The sequence below is a fragment of the Microcaecilia unicolor genome, chromosome 11, assembly GCF_901765095.1.
Source record: "Microcaecilia unicolor chromosome 11, aMicUni1.1, whole genome shotgun sequence".
NCBI lineage: Eukaryota > Metazoa > Chordata > Amphibia > Gymnophiona > Siphonopidae > Microcaecilia > Microcaecilia unicolor.
The window spans coordinates 129,029,974-129,048,867 of NC_044041.1; the positions used below are offsets into that span (position 1 = coordinate 129,029,974).

General features: G+C 44.7%; 1 protein-coding gene across 2 annotated transcripts in view; it reads left to right on the plus strand.

Moving 5' to 3' along the window:
- The first annotated feature begins 1,417 nt into the window (after positions 1 to 1,417).
- The window catches only part of PELI3 (pellino E3 ubiquitin protein ligase family member 3), a 34,660-nt gene continuing 17,183 nt past the window's right edge, over positions 1,418 to 18,894 (plus strand). For both annotated transcript variants that reach the window (XM_030219778.1, XM_030219779.1), the window contains exons 1-4: positions 1,418 to 1,529; positions 14,347 to 14,502; positions 16,251 to 16,380; positions 16,836 to 16,937. In XM_030219778.1, coding sequence (XP_030075638.1) covers positions 14,348 to 14,502; positions 16,251 to 16,380; positions 16,836 to 16,937 — 387 coding nt within the window. In that variant the 5' untranslated portion in view covers positions 1,418 to 1,529; position 14,347. The remainder of the gene's footprint in view (positions 1,530 to 14,346; positions 14,503 to 16,250; positions 16,381 to 16,835; positions 16,938 to 18,894) is intronic.

Here is an 18,894-nt window from a genome sequence, read left to right on the forward strand (position 1 = left end):
CACAATCCCCCTCCCCAGTCTATCTTAACACATATCTTAGTTATAGGGATTTCTGACAGCGGCAGTGATTCATTCATGCTGCTGCTTGGCCAATCCCAGAGCCTTCCCTCTGATTCATTACCCCTCACCCGATGCAACTTCCTGTTTCCACATGGGCCTCACTCTTGCTATACCTGGTGGGTATCCCCAAGCCCGCCAGCTGAAAACCTCCTTTGAAGGCAGCCAGAACTGCCTTCTACCAAGCTCGGTAGTAGTTGACAGCATCTCTGAGCCACTGGCGCCAGTACTCCACGCATACATAAAAACTGAGCATGTGCTGTATGCCGGCATCAGTGGCTCAGGGATGCAGGTGCCAACTGTGAAGAAGCTTAGTAAAAGTGAGTTCTGTTTGGGGTTTGGGGATCCGTGCCAGGTAAAGTATATATATTTTGAGTTGGGGAACACCAGGGGGTGAAGAGCAGGGGGAGGGCAGAAAGAAAATGTCATGCTCCTCCCACTTTGGGCTCTAGCCCACCCCAAATTGTCTATGCCACTATGTTACTATGAGAGAGGCTCTAGAATACCAGTACACCAAGTCAGACAGCTAGATATCCTACCATTAAAACCATACCCTAGCTAGTAGAATCCTTCATCTCGGTCAAACAAGGAAAATGCAGACGGACCCTTTCCCAATACAAAATAAGCGTCCATAGATTAGAAATAGGACCAAGCAGACAGAAACTGAACTGGAAACCCCAAAAGGTGAAACTGCGTGCAATACAAGACAAGCGTTTTTTTCCTGCATTGTCCATAATATAAAGGTATCAAAGATGCAGCAGATTCACAAGAAAAAAAAAAGCCCTAGATTTTCCTACAAGAGAATGAACAAGAAAGGCGTCTTCTAACAAGCTCCAGAAGAGAATACAAGAGCAGCAGGTTCAATTTTTCTTCTAATTCTATATTTCCCTTTCTTTTATGTTTGACACATTTGTTGTGACACTGACGTTGTGGGGGCGGGGGGAAGTAGCTGTCAAAGGCAGAGGACAAGCCCAGGTGGAGGGGGGGGGGTGAGTGGGGAGCACAAAGGGTGGGATGGAGAGAACCCATTTTGAATAGTGCGCTTGCTTCGCTCCTACTCCATCCATCTCTCCGATCCCTCCTCCCTGCATCCAACAGGCAGGGCGGGCTCTCTTCTAGCTTTTTCCATGTGATACCGCACCTGCATAGCAATAAAAACATTTCCGAGCTCTCCCGCTGCCTTTCAGTAGATGGGATGGGGGGGGGGGGGGGGAGGAGGAGGAGGAAAGAAAGGCCCTACCCACCCCTTGCAGAAGCGAGAGCTCACACAGCCAATCCCTCCCCGGTTAAGCGCCGTGGAGGACCAGTTAGCGGAGAGTGAGGTCGTGAGACCCGCCCTCTGCCTGTCAGACACCCGAGAGCTCTCTCCCCCCAGCCCCCTCCATCTAGCGTAGCGGATGAGACGCACGCGGACAGGGGACTGCAGCTCACCCGCCGCCGAGCCCGGGAGAGGGGGGCACGCGCCCTGCAGGGTAAGGGGAGCCGCCGCCCACCCACTCCCCAGATTTTACAGGATTGGCGGAGGAGCCCGGGAGGGGGGGGGGGAGGGAGTAGTGACAGATTGCATCTGACGTGTGATTGCATGCAGTGTATGTATAAGATTGGGGGAGGGGGGAAATGACAGATTGCATCTGACGTGTGACTACATGCAGTGTATGTATATGATGGGGAGAACAATGACAGATTGTTTCTGACGTGTGATTACATGCAGTGTGTGTATGATGGGGGGAAACAGTGACAGATTGCATCTGATGTGTGATAGCGTGCAGTATGTAAGATGGGGGGAACAGTGACAGATTGCATCTGACGTGATTGCATCCAGTTATGTGTATGATGGGTGGGGGGGGGGGGGGGGTGACAGGGTTTGCATCTGACATGATTGCATGCAATCTGTATTTGTATTGGGGGCTGTGTTTATTTGTATGGGGAAGAGGCTGTAGGTTTGGGAGTACTGGAAAAGGGTTGCATGTGTCCCCATGGAAACTGCTGTTTTTGAGCATTTAAATTTGTGTGTGAAAAGCTATGTAGTTAGGAGGCTATGTGTATGTGATATTGTGTATTTGTGGGGGAGGAGGCATTTGGTTGTATGGATAGGGGATTGTACGTTGAAGGGGGCTGCTTGTGTATTTGTATGTGTATGGTGAGGTGTGTGTTGAGAAAGTGGGAGGGCTATATGCGTGTCATGGAAGAGATTGTGTGTATATATAAGTGCGTGGGGAGGAGAGTTGTGGACGTGTGTACAGGTGTGTGTAGGGGGGAGAGCAGGATGTTGCATTTATGTATTTGAATGAAGGGGGCCTCTGTGTTGTCCTTTTATCCTAATGCTGGATCAGCTGCAGTTGGGAAGCAAGCGACTATACTGGTGCTGTGGGTACTGGGAGAAGCTGGGTTGGTTTCAGATGCATTCATTAAGGGCGTTTTATATATGAATTATAGCAAAGCGATGGTCTGTATTCTCCCATAAATATCTATCACTGAACATTAACCCTAATCTCTCTGTTCTGGTCACCCACACTTCGGCTGGGTGCTCTCCTCCTCAGTACCTTTAGGCCCAGAAGGGGCGTAGGTTAGGACAGGGGCCTTACCTAGTGAGGGGGCTGGTGTAGTAACTGCTGTCTCTTCACAGTGCTGAGAAAACTCTGTTCTAGCACCTGACCCACATTGCCTCTCCTTCCTCTTTATTACTGGTCTCCCCCCCCCCCCCCCCCCCATATTCATTAATTAAGGACAGCCTGTTGTGCTTACTGTTTTAGAACCCATTAATTACTGAATAATAATACTTGTTAAACCCTGCTGAAATTTTTTTTTTTGGGGGGGGGTAGGGGGGGAGAGAAGAGCTAAATAAACTCTTCTTTTCAAGCTGTACTCACTCCTGAAATGATGGGAATGAGCCATCAATCTGCCTTATGCGATACACCCTGTGACACTTGGACCAGTCTGTTAACACTGAATCTTCCCACATAGTCCCCTGCCGTCTTATATCAGGATGTATTGCATAAACACTCAGCCCTTCTGACTCATGATAGGATATGTTATAGACACTCAGCTCCTTTACACAGTTCCTGCTGTCTCATGGCAAGGTGTCAGCCCTTCTGTACATTCCCCGCTATCTCATGAAAGGATATGTTTCAGGTACACTCAGCCCTCTGCACATTTCCCGCTGTTTCCTGATTTCTTACAAAATTGTTAATATTTGTATTATTACAGGGATGTTAACCTTACGTTTCTTTTGATTCTTAATCTTGACTTTGCTTAGGAATTTAAACGGAACAAGATGCCGTTGGACAGTTTTCTCCTGTATGTTGTTAATAATGGGAGAGGATGTGTGTTAGCTACCTAGGGGGAAAAAAAACTGTCCAGAAACATTGAAACATTTTACCTTTGTCCAAAACATTAATTTTTTTGGTTTGAAAATGTACTAGCAATGCTATGCTACTTTTTGTGGAGTTAGTATGTTTCAGTGTTTTTCTGAGGTGAATTTAGGACTTGCTCTCTGCTTGACTATAATATCAATATGCTGAAAGAAAAACTGTTTTTACAGAGGGGCCTGAAGGTTAGAGCACAGCTACAATGTCAATTTTATAGTAACATAGTTAAATGACAGCAGATAAAGACCCATATGGTCCATCCAGTCTGCCCAACAAGGCAGTCTGCAGCTCCATGCCCGGGCCTCTGAGAAGGGGGGGGGGGCAGGGGGAGATTCCCCTGGGTCCAGCCTCTAAGGGGGGCCCAGTGCTGGTTTGCCACGCAGTGAGAAGGAAGACAGGAGATGCTGGATCAAGGAAGGATGGAAAGAAAGGAAATATGCTTGCTCAGGGAGAGAAGGGTAGATGGTGGGTTTCAGAATTACATCTCCGTTCTACCCACTGCTTCCGCAGCGGCTATAAAGCAGAGGGAAACCGCGTGCAGGGCCTTTCATAATGCCAGCGCTTCTACACACTCCCGGTGATGGTTTTGGTCCTGGTCCCGCCCTCAAAAACATGAAGTGATTTCAGAGGGGGGGTGGACCGGCACCAGCAGAGTGTATAGCAGTGCCAGCATTATGGAAGGCCCCACTGCTTCTCTCTGCTTTATTGCCACTACTGCACATAGCAGAAAACAGCAGATGCAGAGGAAGCAGTGGGTAGAAGGGAGGAGCAATTCTGGATCAGGGCTGGGGGAGGAAAGTGCAGATGCTAGATTGAGGAGGGAGGGTGGATATGCTTTCTCAAGGAGAGGAGGGGAGGTGTCAGATATGAGCCGGGTAGTAGGTAATAGATGATGAAATAGGATGGGGAAGGAAAATCATGGCTTATAGGGGGAAAAAGAGAAAGGAAGATATTGGCTAGGCTGAAAGTGGGAATTGTGGACATGGTGGGGGGGGGGGGAGAGGGAATAGGGGCACAGAGGGGGATGCTGGACCCTGTATACAGTAGAAAGACAGAGAGGATGTGGTGGAAAGTATAAAGACAGGAAAAATAATGGAGAGGGGGAGAGAAAGACAGAGGTAAGATGCTGAACATGGGAAGAGGGATTAGGGAGACAAGGGGAAGATGCTGGATAGAGGGGTAGAGAGAAGGAAGATAGGGAAGACAGGATCAAGGAAGGATGGAATGAAAGGAAATATGCTTGCTCAGGGAGAGAAGGGTAGATGGTGGATGGGTAAGGAAGGGGGTACTAGAACAGGATGGGGAAGATGCTGGTTTAGAGAAGGAGGAGATGCTGGATTGGGTAGAAAGTAAAAAGGTACATGGGGGTATGGGGCACAGAAAGGGACATGCTGGACATGGGGGGGGGTTGTCAGAAAGCAAAAGGGACATGCTGGACAATTGGAGAGGAATAGGAACAGAGGGGAATGCTGGACTGGGGGGATAAGGAGAAAGGGGAGATGGTGACACAGAGAGAAGCTAGACATGGGGGCTGCAAATTAGGCTGATGGAGAAATGCTGGATGGAGGTGGAAAGAGCTGAGATTCTGGATGGAAGTGGGAGAGAGGAGATGCTGGGCAGAGGAGGGAAAAGAGAGAGGTGGTGCAGGGAGGGAGAGAGGAAGTGCTGAATAGAGGGGTGTGTTAGCATGAAAACTGAGGAATCATAGGATGAGGAGTAGGAGGGCTAGGGTGAGGGAAGTGGTAAGCTGCAGGTAGATGTAGTAAAGAGAGGAAGACTGAAGACTAGATAGTATTATTGAATGAAATCAGAGGGAGAAAAATAAATGGACAAAAATGAAAGGAAAAGACTGAAATCAGAAATGGATGTAGGAAAGGAAGCAAGGAAGACAGAAAGGAAGATGTTGCAGATGGACTGGAAACCTTTGAAAGAGAGTTAAGAAAAGACAGAGAAAAGCAAACTGTGACAAATATGAATAAAATGGCCAGATAAAGGAAGAGTAAAGCATTTATTTTTGAATTTAGCAAATGGAAATTATTAATTTACAGTAGGAATTTATATCTGCTTTTGTCATATTTTGCGATTTGAATAATATTTTTGTATGGTGAGTTGTATGGGGAAAGGTCCTAGATCTATTGTTGGGGACTGAAAGGATCTGTCCTTGGACCCCTTCTTTTTTCAATCTACACCTCTTCCCTGGGCTCCCTGATCTAATCTCTTGGTTTCCAATATCATCTTTATGCTGATGACACCCAGCTTTATCTCTCCACACCAGACTTCACTGCGGAAACCCAGGCCAAAGTATCGGCCTGCTTATCCGACATTGCTGCCTGGATGTCCAACCGCCACCTGAAACTGAACATGGCCAAGACTGAGCTTATTGTCTTCCCACCCAAACCCACTTCTCCTCTCCCTCCACTCTCTATCTCAGTAGATAACACCCTCATCGTCCCAGTCTCATCTGCCTGCAACCTCGGAGTCATCTTCGACTCCTCCCTCTCCTTCTCTGCGCATATCCAGCAGATAGCCAAGACCTGTCGCTTCTTCCTCTACAACATTAGCAAAATTTGCCCTTTCCTCTCTGAGCACACCACCCGAACTCTCATCCACTCTCTCATTACCTCTCGTCTCGACTACTGCAACCTACTCCTCACTGGCCTCCCACTTTGCCATCTATCCCCCCTTCAGTCCTTTCAGAACTCTGCTGCACGTCTTATCTTCCGCCTGGACCGATATACTCACACGACCCCTCTCCTCAAATCACTTCACTGGCTTCCGATCAGGTACCGCATACAGTTCAAGCTTCTCCTACTAACCTACAAATGCACTCGTTCTGCAGCCCCTCCCTACCTCTCTACCCTCATCTCCCCTTACGTTCCTACCCGTAACCTCCGCTCTCAAGACAAATCCCTCCTTTCAGTACCCTTCTCCACCACCGCCAACTCCAGGCTCCGCCCTTTTTTGCCTCGCCTCACCCCATGCTTGGAATAAACTCCCTGAGCCCATTCGCCAGGCCCCTTCCCTGCCCATCTTCAAATCTTTGCTCAAAGCCCACCTCTTCAATGTCGCCTTTGCCACCTAACCACTATACCTCTATTCAAGAAATCTAGACTGCCCCAACTTGACATTTCGTCCTTTAGATTGTAAGCTCCTTTGAGCAGGGACTGTCCTTTCTGTTAAACTGTACAGCGCTGCATAACCCTAGTAGCGCTCTAGAAATGTTGAGTAGTAGTAGTAAAAAACTGGAGGTTCAGAGTATATACTGAGCTCCTCAGAGCTGCCAAGTTACCCAGTTCCAACAGGGAGATTTTAGACAATTTCTGGCTTCTGACAACCCCGTACTGATGCACTATGGGACTTGCAGCATGGATTTCAATGGATAGAATCAGGGACTATAAATCTCACACTGATTTGAGGAATAAGTTAAAAAAATAAGATGATACCTTTTTTATTGGACTAACTTAATACATTTTTTGATTAGCTTTCAAAAGTAGCCCTTCTTCATCAGATCAGAAATAAGCAAATTTTGATAAGTAACAGCATATATAAGTGAAACAACAAAGTATTTTAGTGACTGTCTGAAAGGATGAGGGAGGAGTGGGCTAGGTGAGAAACAGAGAGGGCTGAGAGGATGGGGGACAGGGAGATATGCATGGTGATCAGAGGGTGACAAAGCAACCCAGTCAGGATGTTACCTCTGTGGGACAGCACTTCACAAAACCAGAACACTGTACCAGTGGCGTAGGAAGGGGGGCGGTCCGCCCCGGGTGCACGCTGCTGGGGGGTGTCGGCTCCGCGCTGGTGCACTGCCCTCTCTGCCCCGGAACAGGTTACTTCCTGTTCCGGGACAGAGAGAGCAGTGAACCAGCGCGGAGCCGACACACCCCAGCAACGTGCAGTCGGGGTGGATCGATCCTCCCGCCCGTCCCTCGCCGCAGGTATGCGCTCCGGGGGGGGGGGGGGTGCGCTCCAGCGGGAGGAGGGTGCGCCGTGCTGCACCCGGGGGGGGGTGCGCAGTGGTGACCCGCCCCGGGTGTCAGCTCCCCTCGCTACGGCTCTGCACTTACTAATGATTTTATAGTGAGAATACTTAAAGGAAACTTTAAAACAATACAGGAATGCAAGACCTTTGAAGTCACAATGATTAAATATTTTGACACCCACCAGACAGGACTTAACCAAGATCTGGGTTTTCTAGCCCATTATAAACCATTACTTTTCTAGCCACTGCAGTGGGGCTTACTGGCCTGTGGTTTCCCACTTCTCCGTCTCCTTTTTATGGTTGTGCTGTGATATAGCTTGACAATAAATATTTATTACAATTTTCACCTGGCTTTTTGAAAGAATATTACTCAGGGTGGTGTGCACCCCCATTGCCCTGCCCTTGGTATGCTATTGCCCATTGTACATAATCATCTGTACTCCGCTTGCATCACCTATACTAGGTGCCCAGGAATGCCTGTGTGCAGATTACATAAATGTACACATGCAGATACCAATTTCCAGAGGCGGACTGACAGTGATCTGAGCCCCAGGGCAGAAAGGGTCATTGGGCCCCTGCCATCCCCACCGTTGTTTCCAGCACCCCCTGCACATTACAGCCCCCTCCCCCCGGACCTACCTTGAAGAGCCTTGGTGGTCTTTTGGGGGGGGGGGGGGCAAGAAACAACCACACTCTTGCACTGCCGCCGCTTCTGCTTAATGGCTGCCGAGACTTCCTGTAGTAATCTTGTGGATCTCAGCAGTCTTGCCATACGTTTTGAAGATGCAGGTGTGCCGGATGGAGAAGTGCAGCAAGCAGGAAAGAGTGGGGTTCTTTCCTGCCCCCAAAGAGGCCACTATACCACCGGGGCCCTTCAAAGTAGGCCCGGGGGCTGTAGTGTGCGGAGGGGAGAGGCACTGGGCCCTCAGGCACTGCCCAGTTACTCGTATGGTCAGTCTATCACTGCTAATTTCCATATGTAAAATATACTTTACACACAGAGAAGGCTTTACAAAATGACCTCCAATATGTGATAACCTAGACGCTAAGACCAGTATAAAAAGACTCTGTGTCCATGCCGCAGAACGTACATTAAAAAAAGAGAAACTCAAGTAAAAAAAAATACCACAACATAACAACATAACAAGCCATGCAGAATCAGACTAAGGTCCATTGAGCTCAGCTTCCTGTCTTTGACATTGCCCAGTTTGGGATGCAAGTACTCAGCACTGCAGATCTTAAAAAGTTTTATAACAATATTTATGTGATTGTTTTCAGTCTAGTGGGCTTTAGGGGACCCTTTCACAAAGCCGCAATAGCGTTTTTAGCTCACGGTAAAAATCAGCTGGCAGTAAATGCTGAGACACCCATAGGAATATAATGGGCATCTCAGCGTTTACCGCCAGCTGATTTTTACCACTAAGTAAAAACGCTAGTGCGGCTTCGTAAAAGACCCCTTTAGTTTCTCGGAGCATCCTCTTGTTTTTATGTTGTTTTAAAGGCTAATAGTTGTTTCCTGTTTAACAGTTTCAATTTAGCCAGTTAGCAATCTACAAAAGGGCATGGCTTCTTTTTTTTTTTTTATCATCTTTTTATTTTTTAATGACTTGTCAATACAAAAGGGCATGGCTTCTTACTGCATGACTCTCAAATTTCATAAGGAGTCTCTCATGAGGGACCTATTCTAACACCTTCAGAAAATCCACAGACACTATTCATGTTTTAGACATCCATAAACTGGCACTTAGATGTTCATAATGCATGAAAGTTTAAATTCTGATTTTACAAAGCTGGGAGGTAAGCATCTAAAATTGAAGAATGGCCATAGGGCAAGGGGGCATGATCTGGACAGAACTAGGGCAGACCTAAAAAATAGAGAAATATTCCCTATCTCAGAAAGGAAATGAATGTTTGTGTCCAAAAAGATGGACGTTGGGATTTAGACCTTGCAGCTCCTATTGATCAGCACTGCATGCAGGAATTTGGTGGAGGGGGGGCACCTCTTTAATTTCCCCAGTGGTAGGTGCCTCCCCCCTCCAAATGCGAAACTGGCAAGGGATACTTGACTCTGTGACTGCTTTAGGAGAAATAAATGTTTATGTTGCCATTTCATAACATAAATTTATTTTTCCAAAATGGACGTCCCCCCTGCATGTAGTTAGTGCATAGTGCATAAACATCCATTTCTTTGTGTATTTTAGAACAGGTTCTAGTCAGCGGATCATATTCTAAGGTACTAGTGGAACTTGAGATGTCTTAACCTGGACGTCTGAGATACCATTTGTACATCCTGTCCCTGTATATCAACCAGCTCACTATTTTCAACTTGTTTGTTTGTACCTTAAAAAAAACCTAATTTGGTAAGGCACGATTTGCCTGTGCTGGACTCATGCTGACTCATTCCCTTTAAGCCATATCTATCTATATGGTCTGTAATTTGGGGGCCTGTTTACTAAAGGGTGGTAGGGCTACTGTCGTGTTGGCGTGCAGCAAATCAGGCCTAGTGCTGCTCGCCAACTCTGGTGCTAGAAAATGCATTTTTATTTTCCAGCACTGGGGGCTTACCTGGCAGTAATAGGTCAGCACCGTGCGCTGGGTAGCACAGGAGACCTTACTGCCTCCTAAATGGGTGGTGGTAAGGGCTCCCCCAGGAAATTGCTGCATGGCAAGTGGTTCACTTACCGCAGGACCATTTCCCTTTAAGAAAAAAAAGCCTTTTACTTGCTGTGGTAAAAGGGGGCCTCTGTGCATGGTGCATCCAGGTGATGATGCTACTGCAGGGCCCCTTTTACCATAGCTTGGTAAAAGGGGCCCTTAGTTTTTTTTAGTATTGCTTTAATCATTTTGTGTGGCACCAGCATCAGGCTGAGAGGTCTCTTGCTGCCTGGATCACCCTGGAAGCCCTTTTTAAAAATTGTCTTTACATTGGCCATCTTCTGGCTTTGTTACTGTTTTGAATGGTATAGTTTACAGATGACTAATAACAAGTTAACAATTTCTTGAGTGCATTCAGGGTTCTGTCATGAATTCCATCAGTCCTTGCGCTTACCAGATTATCAATTTGTTTTAATACATCTAGACTTACAGTGACGTGCTTTCCTTGCTATGAATCATCACCATCAAAGAAGGTTTCTGATTGTAGGCATGACTGTCCAACATCTTTCTCAGTAAAGATATGGAGGCATATTTTCAAAGCAGTTAGACTTAAAAAGTTACATAGAGGCGTATTTTCAAAGCACTTTCTTTCAAAATATGCCTCATAGTAATCTATGGAACTTTATAAGTCTAATTGCTTTGAAAATTAGTTCCCTAGTCTTTCAGCTGTGTTATCCTCCCTGAGCATTCCATTTTTGTTTGTCCAGTGTTCCAGCTGACTCCCTTATGTGTTTTCTGTTTGAATGTACTTGAAAAAGTGTTTAGTTCTTGCATCTCCAACAAGCTTTTTATAGTTTCTCTTGGCCTGTCTTATTAATTTTTATATGTATCTTGCCAATGTCTGGGCTCTTTTGGTTTTCACTATTTATTTCATCTCACCATTAAATCACACTGCCTGCCATTTGACCTTCTTTAGACCCTTTTTAACAGTTGGAATATATTTTATCTGGGTTTCCAAAATGGCCACTTAAAAAATGTCCATACTTCATGCTAATTTTTGACCCTGGCAATAATTCCTTTTGTTTTTTCTCTAATAAATTCCCTCATTTTATCATAGTCTCCCTTTTTTAAATGAATGCTGCAGCTGAATTTTTTTTTTAGTATCTTAATTTTAGTGATTAATTTTTTTTATCACATTGTGATCACTATTGCCTAGCAGCCCCACCACCATTACCCCCTGCACCAGGTCCTGCATACCAGTAAGGAATGTATCTATAGTACTTACTTCTCTAGTTGGATCCTGGACCAACAGCTCATAATAACCCTACTCCCCAAGTGTGAGAAAAAAGCAAGATATGTATGAGATACAGGATCCAAGATATCATCCTGTTTATTTATACAATGTAATATTGCACCTATTACCCCCAAGGTTCTCAGATGTATCATGATAACTCATTTAAACTTAAGAAAATTGTTAATCAGTATACAGAAAGAGGGAAAAACATGTAAAATCACAGTTTACAAAACATGCCCATAAAAACTAGGTCTTACGTTTTTATGAAATTCTAAATATTCAGTTACAGAGCAAATGTGCAGTATCACTAGGTACCTGTCCAGGTTTCTCATCAGGCTTATTTTCAAAAGAGAAGGACGCCCATCTTTCGACACAAATCTGAAGATGGGCGTACTTCTCACAGGGTCGCCCAAATCAGCATAATCAAAAGCTGATTTAGGACGTCCTCAACTGCTTTCCGTTGCGGGGATGACTAAAGTTCACAGGGGCGTGTCAGAAGCGTAGCGAAGGTGGGACTGGGGCGTGCCTAACACATGGGTGTCCTCGACCAATAATGGAAAAAAGAAGGGCGTCCCTGACGAACACTTAGACGACTTTACCTGGTCCTTACGACCAAGCCACAAAAATGTGCCCTAAATGACCAAATGACCTCCCCTTACTCCCCCAATGGTCAGTAACCCCCTCCCACCCTCAAAAAAAATTTTTTAGATATTTTTTCCAGCCTCTATGCCAGCCTCAAATATCATACCCAGCTCCATGATAGCAGTATGCAGGTCCCTGGAGCAGTTTTAGTGGGTGCAGTGCACTTCAGGCAGGCGGACCCAGACCCACCCCCCCTATCTGTTACACTTGTGGTGGTAAATGTGAGCCCTTCAAAACCCACCAGAAACCCACTGTACCCACATGTAGGTGCCCCCCTTCACCCATAAGGGCTATGGTAGTGGTGTACAATTGGGGGGAGTGGGGTTGGGGGGCTCAGCACACAAGGTAAGGGAGCTATGCACCTGGGAGCAATTTCTGAAGTCCACTGCAATGCCCCCTAGGGTGCCCGGTTGGTGTCTTGGCATGTCAGGGGGACCAGTGCACTACGAATGCTGGCTCCTCCCACAACCAAATGGCTTGGATTTGGTCGTTTCTGAGATGGGCATCCTCGGTTTCCATTATCAACGAAAATAGGGAATGACCATCTCTAAGGTCAACCTAAATTTTGCAACTTGGGCATCTCCGACTGTATTATCGAAATGAAAGATGGACGTCCATCTTGTTTTGATAATACGGGTTTCCCCGCCCCTTCGCTGGGACATCCTGCGAGGACGTCCTCAGGAAACCTTGGGCGCCCCTTTCGATTATGCCCCTCCATGTATCCCAGGAGAGTACTGGGACTGTCTTCAGAATATGAGTATACCATACTATGAATTTAGGAGAAATAAATGTTACCTTATACCTCACACATATAACAAATAATGGGGGACTTTTACTAAAGATTAACTCGAGTTATCTGTAGCAGGGCCCCTATAGGCCCTGCTACAGATAACTCCAGCTAATCTTTAGTAAAAGACCTCCACACTTAGGTATACATATCCCAATAGTCTTAATTATAAATAATAAAATACTACACGATATCATGAATCATAAACATAACTAAGTTTAAAGAATTATTTTATACATTTTTTTAAGGGTGCTCAGTTCACAAATCAGTCAAATTGGCTGAGTCAAGAACTATCATTGCACCACTTGTGTTCTTGAAACATGCAGACCTAACAATCCTGTCTGCATTTTTTTAAAATAACCACAGCAACCTATATAGCAATCACCACTAAGGCACAGGAAATGCTAAAGTGTATTCAGTACCACATATATTGCAGATATATACACAACTATCTTATAAATAACTGGAGCCTAAATATGAATGGCAAACTATAACAAAGCAAGTACCTGAGCAGCACTTATCTTAAAATGGTAGAACTTGTTCAATATTATTAGTAACGTCACTGGTGATAATCAAGTTGGTGTAAAACATAGTACTCAGTCCAGATCCTTCACCCTGAATATAAATCTCTCCAAAGTAACAATGCACATTCCCTCTACTCAGTGCTGAGTTTCAACAGTAACTTGGTTTGTTATAGTGTGCTATTCATATATAGAGTCTAGTTATTTATAAGATAGTTGTGTATATCTGCAATATATATGGTATTGAATACACTTTAGGATTTCCTGTGCCTTAGTGGTGATTGCTATATAGGTCGCTGGTTGTATGATGGCTATTTTTCAAAAAGTGCAGACAGGATTGTTAGGTCTGCACGTTTCAAGAACACAAGTGGTGCAATGATGGTTCTTGACTCAGCCAGTCGTATGCTTATTTGACTGATGTGTGAACTGAGCACCCTTAAAAAATGTCTTAAAAATTAGTTATGTATATAATATTTATTTATTTGTTACATTTGTATCCCACATTTTCCCACCTATTTGCAGGCTCAATGTGGCTTTCATAGTACTGAAAAGGCAATCGCCAGGCCCGGTAGAGGAACAAATACAATTAGATGTTAGGGTTGAATAAGGTAAGTTACAGGCACGTTAGGGGTCAAAGATAGGTAGGGGTAAATGATATGGTGTAGTATTTTATTATTTATAATTAAGACTAGTGAGATATATGTATACCTAAGTATATGAGGCCAGCTCTGATAATTACTGCAGGGAAGCCATAGGTGACAGCTTGGGTCTCATTCTGGTACCAGGTCAGATGTAGAGGAGTGAGCTGGTTGCATGCACAATCAAAAGCCTGACAGAAAAACCCAGTTTTCACAGCTTCTCAAAGTCAAGAGAATCCTGGACACAGGCAGGCCATCGGAGCCCTGGCTTGACCAGCATTATGCCCTGCTAGGGACCTTGGTGAGACACCTCTAGTCCAAAAAGGTGTTACACTGCCACTGATCCTGGGGTAGTTATAACACTGCTGGGAGAGTTCCAGAGGGCAAGGTCTGCTCATATAAATGGCTGCTGTTGTGTTTCAGCATTGTTTGACACAGCACTGCCCTTTGTGCTCATTTCAGGATGCTACTAGAAGGGAACACGGCCAACACGGTGGGGTCCCAAACATTGGATCTACATCGAACCTGTACCAAGGCCTCACAAATCTTCTCTTCTCCTGGAGAAAGTGTCATACTAAACAAAGATGCTGTGAAGTACGGAGAACTCATTGTGCTGGGGTAAGGAGCTGCAGCACTTCTGTCTGAAGCTACAGAACTTCAAGGGCTAGAGACTGTCACAAGGACACAAAGCCTATCACCCCTAGGACTGGAGGACTTAGGGCAGTGCTTCTCTACTCAGTGTTTGAGGCAGACCTAGTCCATCAGAATTTCATCACAATGAGTATGCATGAGATGGATTTGCATGAACTGCCTCCTTGGTATGTAAATCTCATGCATATTTATTGTGGATAGTCTTAAAACCTGCTGGGACTAGGTCTGCCTCAAGGACTGGGTTGAGAAGCATTGGCTTATGGAATAGGTGCAGGGATACAGAGCCTGTCACCTCTTGGACTGAAGGGCTCATGGGATGGTCGTAGAGATACAGGCCTGTTATCTCTAGGACTGAAGGGCTCATTAAATGGATGCAGGGATACTGAGACTGTCACCTATAGGAGTGGAGGGCTTAAGGAATGGGTACAAGGATACTGAGCCTGTTACCCCTAGGAATGGAGGCTCAGGGGACGGGTATACTGAGCCTGTCACCTCTAGGAGAGGAGGGTTCAAGGGTGGTTACAGGGATATTGAGCCTGTCGCCTCTAGGAATGAATGGCTCAGGGGATGGGTACAGGGATATAGAACTTGTAACCTCTAGGACTTCTAGTGGAAATAGAAAAAGGGCAGAAAAGAGCAACATAATGATAAAAAAGATGGAGTGATCCCCTTTGAAGAAAGGATGAATAGGTTATGACTCTTCAGTTTGGAAAAGACAGCTGAGATAGGATACAATAGAGGTTCACAAAATCATGAGTGGGATGGAACATGTAGATAGGGAATGGTTACCTGTGCTTTCAAACTGTAACATACTGAGGTTGCACACCTCAAGAATTAGAAATTGGAGAAAATAGTTTTCACTGAGTGAACAATCAAGCTGTGCAATTTGTTGCCAGAGGATGTGGTCAAGGCATGTAACAGAGCTGGGTTTAAAAGGGGTTTAGAGAAGTTCATAAATTATTATTATTAGCCAAGTGGACCTCAGAAAGGAATGTCTCATCCCTAGGAAGCAGCTTATCGTTTATCATTTATTAGGAATTTTTCTGTCAAGCAGGTCACATGATAATACAGCTGTAATAGAAAATGAATAGAGCTACATTTAAGACAGGAAAGAGAGACATTCACATTTTACTAGAGAATCTAGTAAAACTAAAGTAAGCCTAACTGAAACCAGGATATCAAATTGCACCTTCCCTCAGTGCTTGCAGCTGCAAGAAATGGATCTCTTGTTTGGGATCCGATGGGTACTTCCTAGTGATCTGGACTGGTCACTGCCAGAAACAAGATACTGGGCTTGATTTGATGCGCCTCTGGTCTGACTCAGCATGGCACATGTTATGTTTTTAAGACTGATGGGCGATAGATCTTGTTGGTATTTATCTGTTGTCATCCACTATGTTACTATGATAGTCTGTTACTTCTGGTTTTCCAGTATTCCCTTTTATTGTACTTTAGATTCTGTGGGTGACAAATGATTTCCATTCTGAGTATTGAACAGATGCAACAAAGCAAATGAAAGTGGATATGTAGCTTCGCAGTTACAGATGATCAGGTGGCAGGATAGTGAGAGAAGCCCCTGGAGTCTGAAACACAACAGAAAACCTGAGTCAGGAGAACAGGGAGCACTCCGGCAGTCGGGGTGGTGCCCAGGGAACAGCACTCTAAGGAAGTGCATACCTGCTTCCCTCTTTTTTTTTGTCTCTTCTCATTTTCAGATACAATGGCTCACTGGCCAACGGGGACAAGGGGAGACGTCGCAGTCGCCTGGCACTGACCAAACGCCTGAAAGCAAACGGTGTGAAGCCAGATGTGATCCATCACATATCAACTCCACTGGTGTCTAAGGCAAGCGTTTCTCCCAGAACCTTCTATGTCATGTGCAAGGGCCTCTTCCTTGACTCTTTCTATTCCAGCCCTCATCAGAGATTCTCCTCCCAGTAAGTCCTCTCCCCTTACTTCCTGCCTGACTTACATCAGGGATCCTCCCACACGAGTCCTCCATCCTTCTTCCTTCCTACTCAGCTCTCAGCAGGTGTCTTCATCCATGAAGCCTTACTTTTTCCTATCCAGCTGTCATTGGAGATTGTCCTCATTTCCCCCCACGCTCTGCCACCTCTTTCCCGACTCCATCCTATCTGGCTGCCATCCATGATCTTTCCTTTAAGTGATTCTGAATAACTAAATACAGCCTTCCTCTTGAAACCAGAAAGCACTTTCATTGTGTAGGGTTTCAGTTTTGCTTGGTATCTTTAACCCTGTCTCTTTTTTTTTCTGTTTCCTCCTCCCTTCCCCCTCAGCAGGCGCTGAGTAATAAAGGGCACCACAGTATCTCATACACCCTGTCCCGTAGTCACTCAGTCATTGTGGAGTACACGCACGATGCCAGCACAGACATGTTCCAGGTACTGATGTGTTTGCTTCACAACTCTGCATGCTGCCTTTTCTCCCTACCCCCAACAAAAATATGTCACTCAGATGGAAAAAATTAAAAATATTTAGAAAGCGCTCTGGTTCTATGACTTACTTTGCAACACTGTGCTCCCATCAGAGATACAGGTTCAGCACCCCTAAGGTTGTATCCTTACTCCAGGGCAAATAGAACAGACTGAGCCAGTTCTGGTTTGACATTCTGATTTTTCTAAGGAAGTTGTTGGGGAAAAATCAGAGGTGTAAATTGATGCATGAAAAAGAGTCTGGTGACCTGGGAGAGGGAGGAGAAGTGAAAGCCGTACAATGTAGGCTTCTGAAAGCCACCGAAGTGGCACCGAGGTCTGCACCCCAACCCCAGGCCTGACAAGGGTTCCTAGAATCTACATAAAGGAAATAAATAGAAATGAAGCAAAAGAAAGGAAAATAAAGTGGCATCTTTATTATTAGACTAAGATTATACATTCTTTGACAAGCTTTTGAAGGTAGAACCTTCGATAACAATATCAAATGCATTCCAGTGACAATCTTGAAGGAAAAATAGGGGTGGGGAGGAGTGAGAAACAAGAAAAGGTGGGTTTCCTTTCTTTTGTTTTATTTTATTTCTTTTTATTACCTTAAAAGTGGACTAACATGGCAATCATATTACTAGAATCCACCTAGGGATGACCATTTGAGGAGTGCCCAAGGCAGATTAACAGTAGCTTTCTTCAGCCAGAAATGTTAAAACCTATTAGCATTTACTGAATTGGAGAATGGCTAGATCACTTCCTGCAAAATGAATTAACAGTTGTCAGATTTAGTTTGGTCATTGATATAGTTAAGAATTAGTGTTCCATAGGCCTCTTCAGGGGCCTGTTTACTAGGCTGTGTTTAACATGATGTTTCATTTGGCCATTTATGTGCACTAAAAATGCTGCAGAGGTATAGTAAATTGCATCTCATCCATTGGTCCTGCCATTAACATATTAGCAACAAGTGATCTGGCTGCCTTTCCCAGAATGCTGGGACACCTCTAGCAGGTAACAGAGAGGATTTGCATCTATCACACCTTCACTTTGGTTGTTAATGTGTGTTCCTTTCTGTTGGTGATTTGCATAAATTGGTTTAGGCTCTTATTTTTAGGTTGATTATTGTAACTCTATCTGGGCCTGACTTCCAAATCTTTAGCTCGACTTCAACTGCTTCAAAACATGCAGCTCGATTAATTATTTCTAAAAGTAATTATGAGCATTTTGCACCATTGTTGCAGACTCTTTACTGGTTGCCTGTGGCCAGAATCCATTGCAAAGCTTTATGCTTTGATTTTAAGATCTTAAATGGACTCTGTCCTGAATATTTATAAACTTTGATTTCTGTTCAGTCGCGCAGCTCTATTACCAGGATTATGCATGTGAATAAATTGCAGTTTCCCCTGTACCTAAAAGTACAACTGGCTACTACGATTAAAAGATTATTTATGCTGGCTGTTGTCCCATTAGGAACTCCCTGTCTCCTATTATATTATTATTATTATTATTATTACATTTGTACCCTGTACTTTCCCACATAAAGTAAAGGGGAGATGGAGAAGAGAAGGATGGGATGAGTAGAGGGGGAATGGGCAGGTGGGGTAAATAAAACCAATGATGAGGTCGTCATCTTAAATCAGAACAGAATTGGGAGTGGAGGTTGGTGAGATTAGGTTGGGACATTAGGATATGTTTGCTTAAAGAGATGAGCTTTCAGCATTTTTCTAAAGGGCAACTAGTCGTTATATGAACTGAGACCAATTATATCAGATTTCAGAAATTACTTAAAATTTGTTTTGTTTTTCTAAATACTACCCTTGAATTATTGTATTATATAATTTGAAATGTTTTGTTTTCCAATAGAAAGAATTTCATGATATATTGTTGTGAACCATTCTGAGCCACTTGGTGTTGATGCAGT